At 39.8% G+C, this 18,943-nt stretch overlaps 1 protein-coding gene across 1 annotated transcript in view; it reads right to left on the minus strand.

Moving 5' to 3' along the window:
- Ddr2 (discoidin domain receptor tyrosine kinase 2) overlaps positions 1-18,943 on the minus strand; it is a 47,604-nt gene that overhangs the window by 27,161 nt on the left and 1,500 nt on the right. Inside the window, exons 2-6 of the mRNA XM_090340588.1 lie at positions 7,583-7,685; positions 5,962-6,193; positions 5,501-5,648; positions 5,076-5,181; positions 1,016-1,199 (exon numbers count right to left, since the gene is read on the minus strand). Of these exons, the coding sequence (XP_090196714.1) occupies positions 1,016-1,199; positions 5,076-5,181; positions 5,501-5,648; positions 5,962-6,193; positions 7,583-7,685 (773 nt within the window). The remainder of the gene's footprint in view (positions 1-1,015; positions 1,200-5,075; positions 5,182-5,500; positions 5,649-5,961; positions 6,194-7,582; positions 7,686-18,943) is intronic.

Genomic DNA, 18,943 nt, shown 5'->3' on the forward strand with positions numbered 1-18,943 from the left:
TCAAACATAGCACAGTGTTGTGTATGTTCCAATGACAGTTCATAAATATTTTTTTGCCAGTCCTGGGCTTGGGCTCAGGGCCTGAGCACTGTCCTTGGACTTTCTCAAGGCTAGAGCTCTACCACTTGAGCCTCAGCACCCCTTCCGGCTTTTTTTTTCTATGTATGTGGTACCGAGGAATCAAACCTGGGTCTTCATGCATGGTAGGCAAGCACTCTACCACTAGGCCAAACTCCTGGCCCCAGTTCATAAATATTAACAAACTACAAGCTATAGATGTATCCTAGCAACCAACACTGAAGCTGAGCAGTGAATATAAACACAGTCAGAGTCACTAATTCTGTAGTCATTGTCCAGCATTTAATAGGGAGGGGGAAAAGCAAACCATAAGTCATGTATAGGGTCAAATTCCTTCCCCACTCTTAATATGAAGGTCTCATGTTTTCTCCATAAACCAGCAAGTGTTATTGGTGAAATAGGTACGATCCTGCAGCCTCCTCCTTCAGTGCTTATATTTTTGTATTTACTACAGTCCATCATGAAACAGTTTTAAGATGTTTTCCAAACCTTTGCCTTCCATTCAACTACTCAACAAAATTGACTTATTCTCTCTGAACTAGTCTGCAATACGTTGATACAATAGATATATTTGGCTCTCGTACTGGGAAGAAAGAAAGAAAGAAAGAAAGAAAGAAAGAAAGAAAGAAAGAAAGAAAGAAAGAAAGAAAGAAAGAAAGAAAGCAAGCAAGCAAGCAAGCAAGCATCGAGAACAACTAACCTGCTCTATGCTGCCCCATTTAGCATTTTTACAAATAAAGAAACAAGCCCTTACTGATAAAGTGACTTTGAAATGCATGTAATGAGGTAGTTGTGAGCTACACATCGGAACCTGATTAGATTCACAGCTTACGCCTTGAGCCTAATCAGCTCATGGTCATTTCTCGAATGTCTTTCCTCTCCCACACTATGATTTTGGCTTCCTTGAGAAAGGACTACCACACCTAACTCCACTGACCTTCATGGTGGTAAAGTTCCTGATGCGGTCAAATTCAAACATGATCTCGATGTAGCCATTAGTAGCACTCTCATTCCTCCAGCCCACGTAGTCATAGCCCGGCCACACGTGGTATTCATGGGTCTGGGTGAAATCATCCAAGCCAGACACCCCATCTGTCAACTGGCCCAGACCTTCAGTCATGCTGCTCCAAAAAAAAAGAGAAGGTAAGGAGAAAAGAATGAGTTAATCACACATTTCAGGAAGAGCATCCATCATACTACTGTTTGACCTTGGCTTTATAAGAGCTCATTGGCCTGGAGGTTGAGGATTTTGAAAAATCCTTTATAGGAGTAGGTCATTTATCTTGCACCAATAGAGAATTAAGTAATTTCACATAAATAAAATTTTATAAAATACTCAAGGCCTATCCCTTTATAGTATCCACTTTCTAACATCATTTTCACATTTTACATGAACACTTTGCATAATTTATTATACCCTTGCCTATTCATATGCATTAACATAATGACTCAACATTGTCAAGCGCACTTTGATGATGTCATTCATTAATGAGTCAACAAGTGAAGAGATAAGATGAACACCACAGTAAATAGTGCCACTTTCTCCACCGTTACTAGAAATTCTTCAGACTCTTTGGCTATATGTTGTCATTGTTCAGAGAAGCCAATCAGCCCTTATATACCCCCATCTCCAACAACTCAATTAAACTGAGGGCACAAATCAAAATCTCTACCAAATTCAATTGCAAATTTATAATTAATTTTGAGTAAACATATAGAATGCTAGACTAATGGAGTAAAATGCATGATCATTTCACAAAAGTCTCAAGTATTAGATCTAATTTTCTTTTCTAGCTTGTCAGCCTATTCCACTTTTGAGCCAGAGACTATTTTGAATAGTTGGAGTTTGCTGGACTACTAGATGGGATGTAGGTATATTTATATTGATTTGACCACGAAAAGAACTTAAAGAGGACTCCTTTCTTTTTAGAGAGTGACAGCATGAGAATACACCATGTGAAAGAGAATCCATTTCTTTGTCTTCAAGTTCTAGAAAATATGTCTGGAGTCTCCCAAAAGAAGAGATTGGAATAGTTATCCTTATGCAGGATTGAACATAACTACTGAAGTTTATAGCCAGAATTAACAGTATATATAAAATTGGTGACTTGTTAAAAAGAAAAGAAAAAGGAATGATCAGGAGGGATTATACCAGCTCTACAAATACACTTTAAACCTATATCTATATCTATATTCATTAAATAAATGTTTGACAAATTATAAAATGTGACTGCCCTTAGTCACAGTGACTAGAGCCTAAATTCCCCCTTCCAAGGTTTGTCATCCTTTTCTTCTTTCTAGAGATCAGAAGGTTAGGAGAACATACATTTACTTGCAATAAATATAGTTCCTATTGTCCCCAGGAAAAAATAGATTCCATGAAAGTTTTATGAGAAGCAATAAAAATTAAAAGAAATAAGTACTCATTTTCTCCATGATTAAAATGAAGTCAAATGGAGAATAAACAAGGAAATGTACTATATATAATTCAGAAGTGTGTGTTAGAATAACAAAAATTACTCCCATATTTTTAATTTTAAAAAATGTACATTACAACTCTATTTCCTGAGACTCTCATCCAGGTATGTTGATTTCCCTCACTCAGCCACAGCTCAACCAGATACGTCATTACAAGTTAATAAGTATCGAAATTTATTTAATTATTTTGTCTTCCCACTGAATCCCAAGCTATATTTCCAGCTCCCTTCACCAGTTCTCTATTTGTCATCTTTATTGTCTCTTAATCTGTATATCGAAATAAATTCATCACTTCCCACCCCAATAAAATTGAGTCTTTCATCTTGGTTTCCCATTCTTGTTGGTTGTTTTCTCTTACATAGTCACTGGAATTGGTGCATGCATATTAAGCATTCGAGATGTAGTTATTGAATGGAGAAATGTCAGCTCCACTGTTTCAATTACTTATACTCTCCTGTTTCATCTCTTTTTCTCACTATACTGCCTGCTCGTTATGCCTAATCACATTACAGATACCCTCTTAAACAGACATCTCTTCTTCATTCCCCTTTCTAGGCAATAATATGGTCCTGGGCATTAAGTCTTTTGCCTGACAGAATGTAAAATTCAAAATTTCTTTCATTGTTTTCTCATTCCATTCAGATCTGCTATTTGGATGATGCTTGATTGGCCTGTCTAAAGCATAAATCCAGTCAGGGCCTTTTGCACCTTTTGGACTCTCCAGTGACTCATCACGATGAGCATTCTTTCCACTCCTTTTTCTAACCCCCTTCTTCTCTTCCTCCTCCTCAACTTTCTCCTGCTCTTCCTTATCCTCCTCCTTCCTTTCTTATCCTTTTTCTTCTTAATCTTCCTAAACCCTCCAAAAGGAATCTATCCTCATCTGTCCCTCTTCTCCTTTAGTGCCTTGCTACATCAGCTGAACTGGAGATTCTCCCAGACATTCTTCTAGACTTCACAAAGTTTTCTTTTCTTAGTGTTAGTAACTTGGATTCAAATGCCATTTTAGACTTTCCTGTGTGGAAGTTCTACCCAGGTTTTATCTGTTCCGATGTATCAGAGAATAATGTACATATGTAGAGTATTTTACCTTTACAAAATGGTTTTCTTACATATTTTAACCACATATACCTCAGAGAAATCAGAAGTAGTTTCATTATATGAACCACAATCCTGTGCTTTCCTACTACAGCTTACTCTTTCTTTGACAAGTTCCATAGCATTAATTAAATATCTCTTTCTCATATCTTTGTATCATAATAAATTATATACTCATGTAGCCCCTATTCCAAACTGTGAGTGCTTAAGATTAATGACCTGATTGTCTTTAAATACTTACAATGCCTAGCCAAACTCCTTGCACATAGTAACAGTCAAGGAGAAATAATTGGTTACACTAAAGTGAGTTTGACTGATCTCTAATTTTGTCTATGCCATCATTATATGCCAATCAGGCTATGAAATTGTGCTAAGGGAGTTTAAGAAAATGGGAGACAACAGTGACTAAAAAGATGGAAAGAAAGTGATAAAGGAAGAGAAGACTGAGTAAATCAGACATCACCAGGGATGGCAGCTGAGGAGCAATGGATTGAGCAATGGATTATCCTCCATGCTGAAAACAGTGGAAGTGCTGTCCTTCAACAACCCCTTGTGAAAACTCATTAAAACTTCTTCTCTCATCTCCTGCAAGTCTCTACCACCTCATCTGAATTTTACTATGATTGCACCTCTCTCCCAGGTGCAATGCTTATATAGCATTGCTTATAAAGACTATGCTAAGAGAGAAAAATGTTGGGAGTGGGTCACTAGAATGCTAAAGCTGAGAGTGGACTAGAATGAGTAAAGACACCCTTCATTCACTTCCATGCTGCTTCTCCACCACGGCTTATATCTACCAGCTTATGCATTTGTCATTTCTACTATTTCTAGCTTCACCTTCTAACGTAATCAGATCATTGAGGTACTTTGCCTGGTTTTCTCTATTCTCTAACATGTGCCTGCTCCTGCATCAATTCCCATCTCTTTCTAGAAACTTCTTTGTATTGCATATCATAATCACTACCAAGTTCTTTCTTTTCTCAGTTTTTAAATTGTTGATATTTTAAAATCGAGTCGCTCTGAGCTTTGTGACTTTCCTAGTTTAATCCTTTTATTATGTCAATTGTTCTGGACCTTCATCTCCATAAAAAGAATGAGATTTATGTCAGAACACATGGTTGTTCTGGCTTCAAAAATATGGCTACCACCCTTACAGCCATACTTCCAAATTTTAGCCCTTGCTTTGGGAAATTTATGGTTGTTTCCTGTGTGGTTATCTTATCCTCTCAAAGCTGGTTTTTAAGTTCCTTGGAAATAAAGACTATATGGTTTACTTCACCTAAAGTATCTCACAAATTTAGTACAGGGGCTAAATAAATACTATTTGGTTGGTTATTTGGTCATCAATGAAGTCACAGTGAAACATTCCTTTTCTAATGGCCACTCTCCCATGGTGACAGTCAATATTGCCCTGAATTTACCTGTATCCAACTGCTCCATCATACACAGAATCATTCAGATAAATGATGGAGCCTCCAGGGAGTTCAAACTGCTGCCCAGCTGGAGCATTGTAAGACACCAAGCCATCTGCCAAAGGAAACACAACTGTCAGTGCCTAGGGGAAAGAGACATGCTTGTTAAGACATGAAGCTAGATGAGCTTCAAGGGTATAATCTTACATAGCATGCTAACTGGGGCTCAATTTGACATCGGGGAGCCCTTTCTTCTCAGTGGCAGTCAGCAGCATGACTCATGGATCCATGAGTCCAGATGTGTGGGGAAGCACCAAACCCTGGGTGGATGAACAATGTCCCAGAGGGAATCGCTCTATTCCAGGGGTAACCAATCCCATCCCTGGGGTTGGAATATTTCATAGGTCTATAAGGACCTTGTGCTCAACACTTACCTAGCCAAACACAGCCATAGAGCTCCACCCTCATGCACACATTCATGGAGTGGTCTGTGACTGGAATGAAGCGAACGAATCTAGCCACAATGGGTGGCTCCAAGTCCTTTAGGAAAATGTCATAGGGGTTACTATTTCCATCCAGAACCTAAGGAAAGAGAGCGGAGGGGACATAAAATGATGATCACCTTCTTACCCCCATCACCCTTTTGATCTACTCTTTTTTATTATTATTTCATTTTTTGATCTACTCTTTTAAAGAGCAGAGAGTAGCTCCTCAACTTTCCTGACAGTCTTAATATTTCTCTTTGGCCCATCCCCCTCACCTTGGGATCTCAGTTCTGAGATAATGCCAAGTCTGAAGACACACATACCTGCAGAGACAATGTGTGCTCTTCTCGTAGCCTAAGTCATAACATGATCTTGGACACCTCCAAAGTGTGGATGTCTCTTCTTCCTACCTGTTTCCCATGCCGATTCCGCCAAGAAATCCAACGAGTGCCATCCCGACTGTAGTTGATTTTGTACATTGGTGCAAACTCAATGCCATGGCCCCCAGCATGGCGCCCCTGGGTCCCCACAAGAGTGATAAAGTGTAGGGTGTGCAAATCAATCTGCAGAAATTCTTTCAGGTCATCAGGTTCCACTGGGATCTCAGGGCACCAGGCTCCATCTCCTTCTTCTGAGTCCAACCTTGAGAGAAAAAGATTGGGCAGAGAATGAACAGTTATGAAATGCTAGAGCTGTTTATAGCATGCAGCTGTCCTGCCCTGAGAGGAAGGAGCAGACTGGAAGTCCCGTCTAAATGAAATTTTTTTCGTTCTCACTCACAGTCAATTTCCTCTCCCTCGAGAACCATGGAACTCAAAGACAGTGCACCTTCCCCCCCCCCCCCCACAACTTCCCATGGACACGGAAGCTCTCCGATCACATGTAGACTTCATTTTCCATTTTGATTCAGACATGTCAAAGGAAATGAAACTTCTTATACTCCCGATCCTCCAGCAAGTCATTGCACCATCCCCTCACTTACTTCTAGTTCTTTTAGACATGGATATGAAGTTAGGGGAGCAGGGATGGAGGGATAGTAGAAGCTTCAGTGTGGGTAGGCAATGCAGTGGAATTTTAACCAGTGGGAAGGGTATGACCACCCAGTAAAAGCCATAGAAACCCATGGAGAGGGCTGAGAGTATGTCAAGGGAACAGTAAATAATCTGCTTTTGTTTCATTACCTCCAGGTGGGGCTACTCAGAAAAATTGTGAAATCAGTACAGGGTTTACTTTGGGAACCTCTTACCACTTTCCCTCTTCTCTGGAATGTTCCCTTCTGTTACTTGCTCAGTTGTTACTCCCTTCAAACCCCACCAACCACCACTAACACACTAAGCTAAATATGATGGGAAAGGTTTACAAGGTTTGCTTTCCTCATGGGTGATCATTCAGTTCAACAATCTAAGTACCTCAACACTGAAAAACATTGATTCCAGGAGGAGCTTTAGGTCTCAACTAGCAGAGCAATTGTTAAAGTGGGGGTGTGCTGGTTTAAAGAACTTCATGAAACAGTACCACAAGGAACCCACCATACCCTGTTTATGGAAGACTATGGCCCTTCTGTGTGAGATTTCCTTGGGAGAAGGGAAGAGCTTGTTGGAGACCTCGGGGTCTGGTTAAGCCCTTGTGGGTGATGCTTCACAGACAGCCTCTGGAAAGTAAGGCAAAGCTCCTCCTTCTCAGCACCCCACACCATCTGCACCTTCTTGTATCTGCAGCTTTGACCTCCCTCTGGAGAAGCTCAGAGCAGTGAGGTCAGGTACAAAGCTGTGCATGGCATATCAATGAGTCCATTCACTGTGTGTGGTGTGGCTCTGGGCTCCTGTGGTTGGGTTGAGCTTGCCAAATCAGAATGCGGCCAAATGCCTGCATTCTCTTCCTGAAGCATTCTGAGTAGGACCAGCTCACTAAACCTCTCCTCTCCATCCCTATCAGCTCTCATCAGAATCACCCCCTCTTTGAATCAGGGTTCTGACTGTAGGAAATCCATTTAACACAGAATTCAGCGCTTCTTAATATAGTCATCCTCACCTTCCGTATTTGGCAGCTGTGGACTCTGACCACTGACTGGAAGCTGTGATGTCCTCATCTGGAATGTGGCCTCCTGACATGCCCAAAGGATAGCGGCATATAGCTGGACCAAGAAAAACCAAAAAGAGAGGAAATGCTTTCATCTTTACTCCCAAAGCCTACCAGGAAGACTAGAATTGATCATTGAACTTAGTAGGAGAGAACTGAAATCTCACTAAATTGCTCCGTGGTTCCAATTATATCACCCTAACTCTACAAGACTTTTCTTCCTGACCCTGACTCCAAACATCATTAAGCATTCAAGATTTGACCTTCAGCCAAACATCTTTTGATCAAAACTCTGACAAGTAACATAAAATAAGGCAATTATTTATCCTTTTAGTCAGTAAAAATCTGGCTGTCCATCAGCTTTATTTAGTTGTTGTTGTTGTTTGTTGTGTGCATGTGTGGGGTGGTTATATGGAGATAAGAGTCTCATAGACATACCTGCCCTGGCTGGCTTTGAACCTCGACTCTGCCTCCTAGTAGCTAGGATTCTTGGTGTGAGCCACTGGCTCCTGGCCACTCAGTGTTATTCAGAAATAAACTATAGCAGATGTGTACTTCTAATCAGTATTCTAATAGCAGTTATTCTTGTGGCCACCAGGAAACTCCATGCTTCATAGCACTTGTTTATACATAGGTAGTTGATTACACAAAACTATAGAACAAAATCAGGATACTCCCCTATGAAGAAAACTAATGCGAATTTTTTGTCTCATTGAGCAGTATGTATGGCCCCTTGCTTTCAACCAAGATAGAGCAAAAGTGATCCTAGCTATTCAGGAAACTAAGATCTGAGGATTGCATTTGGAAGCCACCCTGAGCAGGAAAGTCCATAAGACTCTTATCTCCAATAAACTACTCAGAAAAAGCTGGAAGTGGTGTTGTTGCTCAAATGGTAGAGTGCTAGCCCTTGTGCAAAAGAAGTTCAGGGTCAGCACCTAGGCCCAGGACCAGCACAAAAATACATAAATAAATTCAAATTCTTTTCATGACCTTGAAGGGTCTGTGTAACCTGTTCCCTTGCTGAGTTTCATCTAATCCCCAGTCCACCATAAGCCATACTATTATGACCATCCTTCCAGAATCTGCATTTAGTGTGTAGACAAGAATTTAATTCAGAGGCAAGAATTTTCATAAGATCAAAAGAGATTTATCGTAGTCTCAATTTTTTTCACATTAACACCCACCAAATCTAGTTGCATCCTATAAGCAGTGTCCTTGTTTAACTGTCAGGGTTTTTTTCTTCCTTTCTTTCTTAAGAGCATACAAAGTGATCACATATCTGGGAGTCAGTAGTCTAATAAACATGGTGAAATATAGCAATATATATCCAGTTAGGACACTTATTGAATGTTGGGTAATGTGAGCATTTTTTTATTCAGTGTTTCCTGTTCCTCATAATTCTATAGTTTGTAAATAAGAGCTTAACCAAGTAGGACTTTTCACCAATAAAAGATAAATTATCACTGGGAGTGGTGGCTCACGCCTGTAATTCTACCTACTCAAGAGGCTGAGATCTGAGGATCAAGGCTTTGGCCAGCCTGAGCACAGAAGGACCTGAGATTCTTATCTCCAATTAACCCCTAGAAAAAAACAGGAAGTGGGGCTTAGCTCAAGGGTAGGGTGGTAGCCTTGAGCTGAAGAACTCAGGGACAACGCCCAGGCCCAGGGGTAAGGCAGTAGCCTTGAGCTAAAATGCTCAGGGACAGTGCCCAGGCCGAGTTCAAGCCCCATGACCCGCTAAAAAGGAAGCTAAATTATCTTAGAATTTGAAGTCTATGATCCACCAAGGTGTAACACTAAGATTTCAAATCCACATCTGAGTCTACCATTTATATCAGATGGGACCTGAGCAAACTCCTAACCCTCTTTGGGCCTCAGTCTTGTCAGGTAGAAACCAAAGAATCTGGGTAAGACCCCTAAGCCAATCCATGCACCAGTCTCTTCAGAATCATCTGGAGAGGTCTCAGCATACACATCTATGAACAGTCTTAGAGATTCACTTTTATTATATCTGCATCTGAGTCCAAAAATGCACACTTGTAAAGCTCTCCAGTTATTCTGATATATATTGAGGTTCAGGAGCCATTGCTCGAGGTCCCACTTAGACTGGACATGTGATGGTTCTCTAGGACCATGCTGGTAATAAGAGAAATACACCATGCACAGTCCTTAAGGCTCATTCTTGGCCATCATTCATTGCCAAACACTAGGCCCATGAATGGAATGACAACCTCTGCTTCCCAGAACAGCTAAAGTAAGCCAGAAAATGGGAAAGAGAATCAACAGTGAGTCATTGATATTGTTGTAAGTTCCCCACCAAGGACTAGCTCATCTCTGGGACAGCAACCAGGATATCTTAACCAAGTAACTGCTAATGTCCTATGAGATTCTAGTCCACCAAAATATTTTATTTTGAGGGTGGAAGAGTCCTAACTGAACACTTCCCATGAACTTCCCTTATTTAACAATGGAGCAAACAAATTAAAAGGGATTTGAAAAATATATGACAGAAAGACTGGAAGGGAGTAGGAAGACAGAAATCTATACAGGATACCCTGAATATTGATTTCAGTAGAATTCCAATGCCTTCCTGCAAGCTCTATTCTATTCTTATCATGACTATATTCCACTTCTTTTTAGGGAAGTATCAGTATTACCTTGGAACTAGTTAAACACGCAAAAGTCTGCAACTCAGATTTATTTAGGTCAGGATCAAGAGGCTGAGGTCTAAGAATTGTAGTTCAAAGCCAGCCCCAGGCAGAAAAATCTAAGATATTCTTATCTCTTATCAGAAAAGGCTGAAAGTAGAGATATAGAGCACCAGCCTTGAACAACAACAGCAACAACAACAACAAAAAAAACCCTAAGGGAAAGCACAAGTCCTTGGGTTTAAGCCCCAGTACTAGCACTAAATAAATAAATAAATAAATAAGAAATAATGAGTATGTCATTGTCTTCTGCCCTTCTTTTTTCTTTCCAGCCTTCTCTTCATGGAAGGATTCAATAGCATAGTATCAGCAATGACAGAGGCTTTCCTAAGTCCTAACTTCTACCCAAAGACCAATAGAGAATATTTGCAGAGGAAGCATTCAGGAGTGACAGATAACTTATGATTCCTGCCAGGAAACAATTGAAGGGTGAGCAGTTGCCATGGTTTGGATATGTCCTCTTGGAATTCGTGCACTAGAAACTTAATTCTCAAAGTCATATGTTAATGATATTTGGAGGTGGGGCCTTACATAGAGAATTAGGATTGGATAAGGTCTAAAAGAATGAGTTTCTATGATGGTGTTAGTGGCTTTATAAAAGGAAAGGTGATATGATAACCCACTTGTTCTAGCCCACAAGGCACTCCACCATTCTGTGATATAATAAGACATATGTCCCTGGGTTCCAAAGCCATGCTTAGACTTTCCAGACTTCAGAACTATAAGAAATAGTTTCCTTTCCTTTTAAGTTACAATCTGTGGCATTGCACTGGAGCATCACCAAACAGATCAAGGCAGAAGTTAAGTATGGCTTTTGAGTACCATACAGTTCCATAAGCAAGTATAGCAACTTCCACCTCTTGTGCATTTCTTGAAGCTCGGCTATTTCTCTCCTCCCACATAAAACCTAACTTCCATCACTTCACATCTGGACTATTATAAAGCCTTCTACATAATGAGATAAAATAAAATAAAATGATGTGAGACTTGGTTGGGACAGAATGGGAGGCCATGCAATTTCATTATGCTAGACTTAAAATTTAGGGATTGTTTATTTCTCAAATTTTCCATTTCATATCTTCAGAGTGTAGTCATTCTTGGGCCACTAAAACCACAGGAAGCAAAACCATAGATAAGGGATTACTACTGTACAAACCATACTTGGACAAAGGGAGTTAGGCTGAGATTTAGACATTGGGAATGTAGAGATGAAAATAAAGAATGAGAGCTAAGAAACAGTAAAGTAGCCATGGTCACATGGCTACTAAGACTAATGGTTTCTTAGGGCCCTCACAGAAAAGACACAGGAAAAAGTACAAGCTGATCTTGGATGGCCTTTCTCATCCTACTAAAACTTTGGAACCAAAAGAAGCTTTGGCTCAGGGTAACCAACGTGGCACTTCTCAGCAGTACCAGTGTGGTTTTCCTATTGAACATGCCTATTTTGGGCAAACTCTGTGGAAGGAATCCCAGCCATTAGGGTAGATTCAGAAGTGCCAAAAGTTGGCCCAAGTTCTAAATATCAGGTCCTATTCTTTCTTCTTGGCTCTCTTCCCTGTTCATCAGATCCCACCAATCTGCCTTCGCTGTACCATGAAAGATAGAGAAAAAAAAGGCAAGCGCTAGATCAATCACATGGGAAGCAAGAGACCCTGCAACAAAGACATAGCTCTTGATTTTGCCTCCTGTGTTGTCTTGGTGGTTTCCACTACACACCAATCTCCCAGACAGGAAAGCCAATTGACTTTTCCAGTTTCCCAGAGTGGAAAAGTACCAGCATAAACTGCAACTGGCCCAGCTGAGGGCCCCATCCATCCATCCCAAGCTCCAGTTGGGCCTGGCAGACAGTCTGAGGAGAAGCAGCTGCCACCAGTCCCCAGCTTCCCAAGAATTATTTTTCATGCTCTCCTGCCAAGTTTGAAAGGCTGAAAGAGCTGCTTGTTTCACTATGTTTACCATCTCACTATGCACTGCAGGCCACAGACTCTCTGTCAGTGAATGTCCTATATGCAGCTTCCAGGAAAATACACACAGCACACGTGAGGCCTGAGCCCAGAGATCTGGCCCCTGGCCCTCTCTGGGAAAACACCACTGATTAGAGGGCACATTGAGGTCAAAAATGGGGCCCAGGCCAATCTAAGATCTAAAGGAGCATCTGCAATGACTTAAGTATAGGAATAGATCTAAAGCTCCCAGCTACTCCATTGCTCCACACTAATTACCAGAACCTTTGAGCCCCCCCCCCAAAAGTGAACTGACTTGCTGAAGGATGTACAAGGCACAAACATAACCAAGACTAGAATTCAGGTCTCCTGATCCCCAGTTCTTCCTTCTTCTGTAGCCCCAGACCACTAAGATCTAGGTCTTCCAGTTCCAGAAAGATAATTCCAGTTCCAGAAAGGACAAGTTCAATCAAAGAATCCATTACCTAATTCCCTGTTCCACATGTGCTGGATACCAACCACTCACCTTGATTCTCTGTGCAGGTAAATAGCTGTACAATGGGATCTTGCAGGGGACCAAGAAAGATTATGTGGATTCATTTCTTTGGTCTATAGAGCTATTCTTCAGGTATATGGTCTATCTATGACTACCTCTTTTTCTATGTTAAAATCTCCTCAGGAAATAAAACTCTCCGTGATCATGATATTACTTGACACCTACAAATTTTTCTAGAAATGAATATTACAGAGCTCCAGGAAATAAGTCTCTAAATTGTAGAGACTTATTCAGAGTGCTGAGGTATGAATCAGACATGTTCTTCTTTCTCGTTAAATAAGTCAGTGAAACCTTAATAGGAAAACACTATGTCCTTTCCCTAAAAGGAGGAGATGTATTGAAAAGAAAAAACAGGGTTCAGTGAAGTTCAAGAATTTAGAGGGAAAACTGGGCATTGTTTGGAAACATTATAGGTCTGTGCTTAAAATTTGATTGTGTTGCTTCCAAATTATATGACCTCATGGCTAAGTTACTATGTCTTATCCCTTTGTGAACTTAAGCTTCCTATCCTTAATTATCTTGCCAAACGGGGTTGTATAAAGATTTGATATAACGTAAGCAAAGAATGTAGCATATTTTATGAAATGTACTGGTTTACTTTTATAATCCTAGCTTCTCAAGAGGCTGAGGAATCACAATTTAAAGTTGTCCAGGGCAGACAAAACCTTAAGATTCTCATCTCCAATTAACCAGCAAATATCAGAAAGTAGAGACATGGCTTAGGTGAGAAAGTACCAATCGTAAGCTAAGGAAGAATATGGGGCCCAGACTTTAAGCTCCAGTAGAGTACACACAATAAAATTTACATAAGATTGCATTCTAAGTTTAGTAATAGTATGGTATATGTGGTTAGGATTCTTGTAAAAAATTTGGAGTTAACCTATGTAAAAAACTTAAAGTAATCTTATTTAATAAACATTAGACATCATTAATTCTTCAATTATTTTCACTCTGACTCATTTTAACAATGACTGGATTGGCTTCGAAAGTTGCATTATATACATTGTATTTATAAAACTGCTTTGTTAAATAGCAACTTCTTTGTATAACTATTTAAAGATAATTTTGAATGTAAAACAATAAAATAAAATTCAAATGAATATATGATGAAATGTGAGTTACAAGAAAAGAGAATAGGAAATAAGAATAAAGGCTAATATCTAAAATATATTATATTTGGTTCTTTACCCTTGTCTGGTCATGAGCTTTAACTTTGATCCTGAGCTTCCAAGTAGTAAACTCAAAATGTGAAACAAATAAGTTGATATGAATCACATTGGAAACAAAGTAAAAATTATTTTTTTTTGTTTCTAGATGGAATAGCACAAATTGTCAGAAACAGTGCTCCCCTTGAGAGTAACCGGAAAAGCTAAAAATCTTAAATCATCTCTTTGAAGACAACTGGTTGTTATTGACACTATAAGAATGGAAAGCCAGGGGCCAGGAGTTTGGCCTAGTGATTAAAGTGCTTGCCTTGCATGCAGGAAGACCCAGGTTCAATTCCTCGGTACCACACACATAGAAAAAAGCTGGAAGTGGTGCTGAGGCGCAAGTGGTGGAGCTCTAGCCTTGAGAAAGTCCAAGGACAGTGCTCAGGCCCTTGAGCTCAAGCCCAGGACTGGCCAAAAAAAAAAAAAAAAAGAATGGAAAGCCGGGGCAGGAATTTGGCCTAGTGGTAAAGTGCTTGCCTCGCATGCACAAAGACCCAGGTTCATTTCCTTGGTACCACATACATAGAAAAACGCCAGAAGTGATGCTGTGACTCGAGTGGTAGAGGTCTATCCTTGAGAAATCCCAAGGACAGTGCTCAGGCCCTGAGCTCAAGCCCCAGGACTGGCAAAAAAAAAAAAAAAAAAAAAAAAAAAAAAAAAAGAATGGAAAGCTTAAGACATCAGAGAAAGGGCAATCGCAGAGAGGCATGAGATTTACTGCCACTTTCAGCCTGTGCTAGTTTAGAGAAGTGGTGGGAGGATGCTTCTGAATCGTATACTGGTAGGGGATTGATTTGGGACAAAAACAGCAGAGCTGGGGAAGATCTGGGCTATGTAAAACACAAAAAGTTTTGTTCTTTTTTTTTTATATCTTTTATTTTTTTTATTTTTTTTATTTTTTATTTTTTATTGTAATTAGTAAAAGGGTTACATGATATTTGCCAGATAGAAGGTGCGTTAATTCACATACATTGATACCCTTTCACATGTCTTGGTACCCATTTCCCTCCCCCCCCACACCCCCCACCCGTCTTGGTTTTCCCCCCTTCCCTATCAAATTTCAAATATCCAAATACAAATAAATTCAATATATTAGATAACAAAGTGAGATACTATACCAATATGAGATAACAAGGGACAGCAAAGGAGATGAGAGACAACATAGTACATTAAGGACAACAATCATTCATTATAGTTTTGTTCTTATCCAGAACATGTCCCAAATACTGGCACTGACAGAGGAGTGGGAATGTGAAGAAAAAGAAGAAGAAGAAGAAGAAGAAGAAGAAGAAGAAGAAGAAGAAGAAGAAGAAGAAGAAGAAGAAGAAGAAGAAGAGGAGGAGGAGGAAGAAAAGAGAAACAACAACAACAACAAAAAAAACCTAACTATTCTAGCCTTGTGAGGGAGTAAGAGCACACAGAACTCTTTGAGAAGCTGTGCGAGCAACAACTCATGCTCATACCCAGTAACAACTCAGAGTGCAGATGTATGAGCAGATGCAGCTGCTTCAACCACCAGCTAATCTGGATGTTGAATTTACATTGTCTTTGAAAACTAACATTCCTTCTCCAAGAGAAGACACCTTAGCTCCCTATGGAGCCAAGGCAAGCTTGTTTTTTACTAAAGCTCTGAGTATTTTAGAGGTATAAAGAATAACATAAATTGAAGTAGGATAGGTAAGGGGGAAAACAAGATGAGGGGTGGGGGTGGGGGGCGGGAAATGGGGATCAAGCATGAGAAAGGGTATCAATGTTTGTGAAGTAATGCACCTTCTACCTAGTTAATATAATGTAACCCTTCTAATAATTACAATAAAAATACGAAAAAAGAATAACATAGGAAGTGGTGCTGTGGATCAAGTGGTAGAGCACTAGCTTTGAGCTGAAGAGCTCAGGGACAGCGACCAAGCCCAGAGTTCAAGCCCCACGACGGAAAAATAAAAGAATAACATACTTCAAATATCCAGAACTCCATAAATTTTTACATTTCATGGGAGAAAATCAGGTTTATTCTTTTCAGTATTATAGCACATATTCACGATATAAGGTTCAATATTACTAACAAGGCATTTAAAACAAAAGAAATATCTCCTCTCTGTAACAGAAATGGTATTTATTTTGTTTATTCAAGAAATATATCAAGAAGCTGGACACTGGTGGCTCACACCTGTAATCCTAGCTATTTAGGAGGCTGAGATCTGAGGATCACAGTTCAAAGCCAGACCAGCATGAGGGTCTGTAAGACCCTTATGTCCAATTAAACACCAGGAAACTGGAAGTAGTGCTGTAGCTCAAAGTGGTAGAATGTTAGCCTTGGGCTGAAAAGCTCAAGGACTGCACACGGCTCCAGCGTTCAGGTCCCACAACTGACAAAAAGAAAAATATATATACTAATAGCCAGAAATATATCACATTATCTTTATTGTTTTTTCTTCCTTTGGTCGGATTAATCTATCACTGTTCAGCAAGTTCTTCAATAAGAAAATATACTACCAATCTTAGACATTGCTCCAACCTATGGAAGGCAAACAAATAAATTAGAGTATATTTACTCAATACTTTGAAAAAGACTATAATTTTATCTCTACACCTAGAGCTTGTGCTATCCTTATGTGCAGGATGAGTCATTTTGTACGTTAGAAATCCTTGGAACATAAAAGGAACATTGTTGGACTTTAAATCTTTATAGCAAGTTGTAATACTCAAAAGAGAAAATCTTAATTCCTCCCTTGAAGTGCCAGAGTAAGAGATCTGCACAAAATTTAGACACTTCTCCCTTTTATTTGTAACCACCAAAATACTCTCCCTATAAATAAAAGCAGGGAAAATATAGTATGACGCTAAATGAAAGGACCTCTAGGATATAGAAACAAAAGCCATATAATGAATGATTGTTGTTCTTAAGGTACTATGTTACCTCTCATCTCTTTTGCTGTCCCTTGGTTATCTCATATTGTTACAGTATCTCACTTTGTTACCTGATATATCAGATATATTTATATTTGTTATTTGAAATTGGGTAGGGAAGGGAGGAAAACAAGATGAGGGGTGGGGGTGGGGGGGAAGGGAAATGGGGACCAAGACATGTGAAAGGGTATCAATGTATGTGAATTAATGCACCATCTATCTGGCAAATATCATGTAACCCTTCTATTAATTACAATAAAAAATAGATTGAAAAATAAATAAATAAATAAATAAAATAAGAGCAGGGCAAATACAAGCATTAAAGAATGAAGGCAGAGACCTCACGCCCCTATGTACTGCAGGCTTGCTCCACCTCTGCACGCACACAGACTCTCTCAGATCTGGACATCAGAAGATGTGCCCTTTAGTTGTTCATTAGTAGTTACAGCTCAGAGACCTAAGTTCATCCTCCTCTCTGAGTTACTATTTGTCCAAGCTGCCTATTTTTTAGCAACTCATCACCTCCCACTTATGCTCATAAAAAAAATCCCTCAAAGCTTTAACTGCCTTAACTTTTGTTTACTTTATTATGTATGTTTCTAAACCATCAAAGCTCCTGAGGCCTATCTAGCTCCATCAGGGCTCTTCAGAGAGCTGCCTGTTAAAACCAACAAGAGTTTTAAGTCAACAAGCACAATAGTTAGGGAAAACACACTGTAATAGATACAGTCAGCTTGGGTACAGAGAGCTGTATCTCCTTGGAGTCAGAATGGCTGTTAGAATCAGTGCTGGTAGAAAACTCCATATCTCACAGGCAACTCGAGTCTGTCTTGGAGATGTCAGATCATAATGGTTCCTTTTCCCTTCTCTCCATCATCATCCGATCTAAGAAACTACAGTTTTGTAGTATTGGGGTGATTTTAATTCCCTTCTCTTCTCAGAGAACAAATCCCAGCTCAATATTTGCCTAAAACTCTCCCCACACCCTTATCACTTTCATCATGACTTCATGTGATCCCCCATAATAACACTGTGGCAGGAAAGAAAGGTGTCCGTACATTGTAAGCCCAAATGCCCGCATGGTGAGTGCTGATAAATTCTGATTGTACCCAAGGAATCCATGTGTTGGGACTTTGTTCCCCCAGTGCAGCAATATGAGAAACTTTAAGGTGGCGGGGGAGAGGCTAGGCCAGTGTCCAGTCCTCAGGTCACTGAGGGTCCTACCCTAAAAGAGGATTAAGGCAGTTTCTCGTGGGACCTCATAACAGTTCTGAAAAGATGTTTCTTATAAAAGTCAAACCTGCCCCTCTCACCTTCTGACTTCCTAATCACTTACCATCTGCTGTTAGAGTCCCAATAATGTAAGCTTAATGAACCTTTTTTTTTTAATAAAGTTGATTTGTCTTGAGTACTTCATTAGTGCCAAAAACAACTGTTTTGGTTTGTACCAAAAACAGAGATTTATTAAAGTAATCATTACAATAAAAAATATATGGCAAAAAAAAAAGAAAATGGGAAGTGGGGCTATGGCTCAGGGGTAGGGCAGTATTAAACTGAAGAGCTCAGGGACGGCACCCAGGTCCAGGGGTTGGGTGGTAGCCTTGAGTTGAAGAGCTCAGGGACAGCGCCCAGGCCAAGTTCAAGCCCCAAGACACGCACACATGCACGCGCGAAGAATCTGATCACAGCTAAATGGAGCAATTAAATTCCATGCTGTGGGGTGAGAAAGTGATAAAAATCGTTTTAGAAAACTCATACATCACCTATTTCATATGACCCAGGACTTAAACTTTCATATACATTGAAGTATTTATCTTTCTCATAATTTCTATACAATATAATGTTGTATATGGGTCCTATAGGAGCCATATTTGTAACTGTTCTTGATAAGAAATTATCCAAATTTCCATTCATAGTAGACTAGCTAAAGTATTCAAACAAGTTTCTATTGTACAGTGGGGCAGCAACAGTCAATAACTATCAACAGC

Source organism: Megascapheus bottae, chromosome 10, assembly GCF_031878675.1.
Source record: "Megascapheus bottae isolate mThoBot1 chromosome 10, mThoBot2.hap1, whole genome shotgun sequence".
NCBI classification, from domain to species: Eukaryota; Metazoa; Chordata; class Mammalia; order Rodentia; family Geomyidae; genus Megascapheus; species Megascapheus bottae.